This window comes from Vidua chalybeata, chromosome 1, assembly GCF_026979565.1.
Source record: "Vidua chalybeata isolate OUT-0048 chromosome 1, bVidCha1 merged haplotype, whole genome shotgun sequence".
In the NCBI taxonomy this organism is placed as follows: domain Eukaryota; kingdom Metazoa; phylum Chordata; class Aves; order Passeriformes; family Viduidae; genus Vidua; species Vidua chalybeata.
The window spans coordinates 119,094,775-119,100,774 of NC_071530.1; the positions used below are offsets into that span (position 1 = coordinate 119,094,775).

The following is a 6,000-nucleotide window of genomic DNA, read 5'->3' on the forward strand; positions in this document are numbered from 1 at the left end:
TCAGAACCGTGAGTTTCCTTCTGGACTAAAAGTAGGTTCCACTGTCTTTTATGTGCACTGCTCAAATATTTTAGAATCCTCTTTTTTTTTGATAATGAAAAAATCAATATATATGTAATTTATAGTGTCTGTCCCCTGTTAAGCGCTTACTAAGTCCTGTACAAAACATTTAGATTTGAGAATTTCATTTTAAGGAGCCTATGAGTGTAAACTCACAGGAGCAGCATCTGCAAGTGAGTATAGTATAGAAGCTTTGGAGATCACTGCAACTACTACCAGAAGCTCTGGGAAAATCTGTATTTCTTTTCCTGCTTAGTTTCATGAGACAGTGAAGCTGGTGTATCCAAAGGGGATGTTTCAGACTGAGGGTCTAGGCAGATTCTATATGTGAATTCATTATTTTTTAAAAGTATCTTTTTCTAAGCATCTCTTAGATGTACCCCAGTTGGTCTTTTTTTCAGAACATAATTGTTGGATGCAACCCTGAACATGAATTTTCTTTAATAATAGACTACATTACCATTTGTAACATACACGCTTCTAAAAATGAGGAAAGTGTGTTTACTGGAATTTCTTTTACACTTCCAAAAGAATAATTCTTACTGAAAGGCCATAGGTTGCATATAAGGTAGAAAACCTGGGGCAGGTTCAAAGCTTCTTAGTATGGGTGCAAGCTTTGCCCATGTCTTGATATTTTATATCTTACCTTACTTTCCATGCTTTCCCCCCCTCCCCATCTTCTCCAGCTGCAAAGGTCAGAAGCCACAGCACCAGGCAATGGTGTCCCAGTTCGGATAAGCATGGGAACCAGGCTCACATGGTGACATGTACCTGTCTATCAGTTTAGACACAGCCAACTGGGAGCCTCCTTGCCTGGCATGCACTTCACCTAGGTAGTGAGGATGTGCATACTGTTCCAATTATTTTGAAAAAGAAATTGGAAGAGGGAAAGAAAGAGCAACTGAAACACTTTGTGTTTTTCACTTATAATGAGGAGGGCAGAAAAACTTTAAAAGGTAAATTTATCATGCTTGGACATAAAGGAGAAAAATAATCAAAAATTGATTTTTTCCTATAGGACAACATAAATATTACTGTGCAGGGGAATATCAGGTAATGAGAAAGCACATCATTAGAGCTGAGGTGTTGGGACAAGAATAGGTAAGTGGTCCCAAAACTGTTGTGGATTTCACTGATCTGTGCTGGTTTTAGGAATCAGCAGTGTTTGATTACAAAATTATTGGTAATTTTAAGAAAAGGATACTTAAACTATTTTTGCTAGAGAGCTCACACTTTTTCACCTCTTAGAAGCTCCCTGACACTATCCAGAGAAGCACTAAGTTTGGTTTTCATCTGAATAAATATAATTACTTTCCCTCTCATGCTGTTGGTGTGCTTTCCAAATGCTTTTTTTTGCCAGTTGTGTACATGACATTTTACTTTTACTTGGGGGTGGGGAGGGAGAGCTGAGCAGCAGGGAGAAATAACTTATTTTAAATAGCAGAGCTTTAGTCCCTGATTAAAACATTTGGAAAAAATCTGCAGAGGGAATAGCACAGGAGGAGTTCCTTTCCACTTCTCTATTCCCTCAGCAACTCATTTTTCTCACACTCCCGTGTGTTTTTTCCATGAGACAGAACAATTGCCAGCCATTGTGTGTAAGGTACTGTGGGATCAGAGGTACTTAGTTATGGTATGTAGGGGTATTAATGGGCATTAAAATACCTGAAATTTGCTGAATGCTCTCAGATTTGATATCTGTCCATCCCTATATGAACAATTGGTTTATGCAATTTTCTGGAGGTCATGTCCCAGTAGTTACAGCACATTATATCTTGGATTACAGAACACTTCTTTACTGTTCTCTGTTTCCTTGCTATCCACCTCCACATGATTCCCAGGTTATTTTATGTGGTTGTTACACAATAATCATGCATCTATAGTCTTCATTTGACCAAGAGAAATTATAATTATCTGCAGTACTGGGTCTTCAGTGGGTCTGAAGGATAACATTTTGGAGGAGTTATTGTCTTGATCCAATATTTAAAAAGACCCAAATCTTAGAACAAAAACCTTAGAGAAAAACTGGACAAGTTATTTCAGCCTTTGCCTGCACTTGGTAATTTGCAAGTCAGAGAAAAGGCCAGATGAGGAACACTTCTGAAAAGGCTTTGGAAGAACAAAAAGTGGGGGAGAAATCGGAGGCAACATGCTGAGCCACCATGTACAGGTGGAGTTAGATGAACTGAAGTAAAAAGATCATAGTAGTGATTTTTAAAGAACAAATGACTGAGATTTTTTTCTACTCTAAGAAATCTTGACCTGATAATGGGAAGCTATCTCCTTATTCATCTGATTCCCAAGAGTAGGGAGATTGGTGCATTTGGTAAAAAACCCTCACAAAACTCCATCTGCTCCAGCAGACTTCTCTGTAAAGTTATCAAAAGGTTCCTACTAGATTAATTTTATGTCTCCTGCTTCCTGTAACTGGAAGAAACAGTGAATAACTGATCTCTGTCTACTAGGTCCATATGACTCAAAGTTTGTAGACATCTCTTAAGGCCTAAATTGTTTCCACTGGAGACCAAAGAGTTCTAATTTGCTTGGTTATTTCAGGAACTTAAACCATTCCCATGTATTTGGTTATCCTTGCTGCTCCTGTGTGAACTTCTTGTAATTGCCTCCTGAAAAATCTCCTTGAATATTCCACATCTAATCTATCCAAACCCTGATGTGTGTGTTTGTCTCCCACTTATCCACTTCCCCTGGAGCCTTTGGACAGAATATACAAATGCAGGAAGGAAAAAAAGTATAGTGTGAGTACAGTTTTGAATTTGCTGTTGGGTGGCTGATTAGCAGTGTCTTCTAGAGAGCTCCTCTTGAGTTCCTTCAAGCTGAACTCCTGTGTATTGTGTGAGGCAGAAGGCAAATACAACTGTCCCTCAGTCTTTCCAAGAGCTCTGAGTGCTTCTTCCTCTTTGCTGAGACTCCCCAAATATTTGCTGACTTCCCAAAGGTATCTAGAACACATTTTCATAAAGATGTGCCCATATGGCATACCTGGCCTGCTTGCCATAGTTTGGAGAAACATGTGCACTTCCAGTTAGTTCATTGTCTTGGGCCAGAGTCCTCAACTAAAGTTACAATTACGTGTGCCTCCAAGTGCTGACCTAAGTTTATGAGAAATGTTTCCATTGCTTTTTTTTTTTTTTCCCTCTCATTCTTTTGCCCTAATTATACTAATGCCTTTTCCCTTTATGGTACAACTTCTGACACAATAGAAATTACTAGGATTCACAGATGTTTCTTGGCACAAAAAGAAGACAATTTTTTGGGACACCCCTTTTCATGGTGAACATTAGCAAATTATTAATCTCCTAATTGGCTTTCTCAAAAAACCCTACCAAATTTTTTCCCCTTGAGTGACAGTCAGGTTCAGTAGTAATGACAATACTTGCTCAACTGTTTCTAATCAATGGGACACACAGAAGAATTTAAATGACCCTGCCCAGGACACTGTGATGATGACAGATGGACAAGATATATTTGTAATTCTGTAGAAACCTCCATGTCATTTCAAATTAACTTTCCATCATCTTTTATTGAGACAAATAATGCCAGGATAGTAGAAATGGAAAATATTAGTAGAGGGGGAAAATATTAGTAAAGTAGGAAAAATATTAGCTTGTTTTTCCAGTTTGTGTTACACATGTGGTACACATTCTGGTTTCTGTTTCAAATATTGACCACATTTTCAGCAAGGCTTGTAAATGTATCTTGGCCCCCTACTACAATTGCCTATTGACTAAGAGTTCTTATAATTAACTCTAGCTTTTTTTTTTAGGGGTTTTTTTTGGTTGTTTTTTTTTTTTTTTGGGCAGTGATTTTCTTGTCCAACTTTTGTAAGTCGATGAGAAGTCTTGTTTTTTTGGACTAGAGTCTGTGCAAAAGCTTCTAAAACAGAGATCAACTAAGGAGAACTTGGACGGGTCTTTCACATGTCACCTTGGGAATATGAAATCCTGAAACAAGAAAATTGTTTTTAAAACTTTGAACAAAATTGTTGAGTTACATTAATGAGCAGAGGTACAATACTTGAATTTATATGCATGTTATTCTATTTGAACCAACTTGATTATAATTGATGATGTCACTTAAACCTAGAGGATAGTAAAATGTGTGTTTTGACATTTAGTCAAAATTAGTAGATAACTTATGTGATTAATATTCAGAAAAATTTAAGCACCAGCACCAGCACTGACAATGTGTTATTCATCTCCATGTCATCTGGAAACAAACTGAATGCTATCTTGAATTTAAATTCAAGACCATGGAGACCATGCCTGTGCTATGGGCTCCAGACAGAGAGAACAGAGCTGTTGCACAAAACTTACAGTGGGACCCTGGCTTTAAAGAACAGTTTAGTTTTTCTGTCCTGCTGCTTTTTGGCACTGTCAGGAGCATTCCTGACTGTGGTGGCCTGTTTGATTTCACAGGGCAGACAGATACTGGAGCATGAGGGACTGAACAGAGATGGCAAGACAGCTGTCAAGTGTTTAACTATTTTCTATCACTAATAGTGACTCAGGGGTGAATGGCTTCATATCACATTACCAAATCCTTGAAGCTTAAGGAATGTTTTTTTAAACTTCATTTTAGAAGGGGAATTTCTATGCTTGGCTTGGCTACTCCAAAAAAAATAAAAAGAATAATACAGCTCTTACTTCCACAGAGAGGTGTGCTTATCCTGATGAATTTGCTGGTCACTTTGAAAGAATTTTATATTGTATATTGACACCTGCCACGGGTTTCTAATGTTCTTATATTTGCCTGCCTTTTCATTTGCATCATAAACTTATTGTGTTAAACACTTACTAAAAACAAAGTCTCTAGTGGGGCAAAGAACATACACTTTGGAGGCAAGTTCACTTTTTTACTACTGCTTAGTTCAATCTTTCCCTTTGTAACACAAATTTGAACTGCCGCTGGAACAAAAAGAAAAGTCTAGTTTGAAATGCACGTGAAAGTTTTAGTCCCCTCTTGCTTACAGTAGAGTTCCCTAATTGCTTGAACTTCTTATGCATTCCCTAATATGAGCGTACAGTGTACAACTTTTTAGAAACAATTTTAGATTCCCATATAATTGTATCCTAAAGGAAATACAGATCTTAATTCATTTCAGAGCACGGTAGAACCTCAAAACCCTGTATTTCCCCGCTGTATAATCGCAATTCTCTTTTCCACACGGACACTCAAACTTTGTTTTCTTTTCCCCCAGCGTAGCATCCTTCCTTTAGCTAGCAGAGACTCGCGGCACCTTTTTCACGAACTACATGCTACAACTGCCAGCAAACAAACTCACGAGCAGGTCGGCGGCGGGAGGGGCGCCCGAACACGCAGACACCAGCCGGCTCTGGCCAGCGGTGCGGAGGGAGCGCGGCCGCGGAGCTGCGCCGCGGGCGGAGCGGGGCGCGGGCGGACTTACCCGGCGTAGCGGCCGCGGTGGCCGCGGAGCGGTAGCGCAGCCTGGAGGCAGAGCAGACAAAGGGGCAGGAGCCCGCGGAGCGGCATCGTGCGGGGCCGCGCCGTCACCGCCGGCACCGCCATCGCCGGCACCGCCACCCTCCGCACTGCCGCCGCCGCCGCGCCCGCCCCAGGTGGCGGCTGGTGCCGCGCACACAAAGCCGGGGCCGGAGCGGGGAGGAGCGGGGCGCTCGGAGGTGCCGCTGGTCGCCAGCGGCGAGGGCAGAAAGCCGGGGGAGGACGCCCGTCGGCCGCCGCCCCGCCGCGCCTGGGCACGGGGATGGGGATGGGGACGGGACGGGGACGGGACTGGGCGGGGAGGCGCCCGCCCGCCGGGGAGGGCCGGGGGTGCGGGGGGTGCGCGGCCCCGCCGCCGCCCTGCCCGGGGGGAGCCCGGGGGGAGCCCGGGGGCCGGCAAGGGCCGGGCGGTGGCGAGCAGCCCCCCGCGGGCACCGCGGCTCCGTCGGGGCCGGCGGG

At 42.6% G+C, this 6,000-nt stretch overlaps 1 protein-coding gene across 1 annotated transcript in view; it reads right to left on the reverse strand.

Moving 5' to 3' along the window:
- Nucleotides 1-5,639, reverse strand: part of CPA6 (carboxypeptidase A6) — an 83,573-nt gene extending 77,934 nt beyond the window's left edge. Inside the window, exon 1 of the mRNA XM_053965845.1 lies at nt 5,486-5,639. Within this exon, the coding sequence (XP_053821820.1) occupies nt 5,486-5,607 (122 nt within the window). The 5' untranslated portion in view covers nt 5,608-5,639. The remainder of the gene's footprint in view (nt 1-5,485) is intronic.
- Nucleotides 5,640-6,000: the final 361 nt, after the last annotated feature.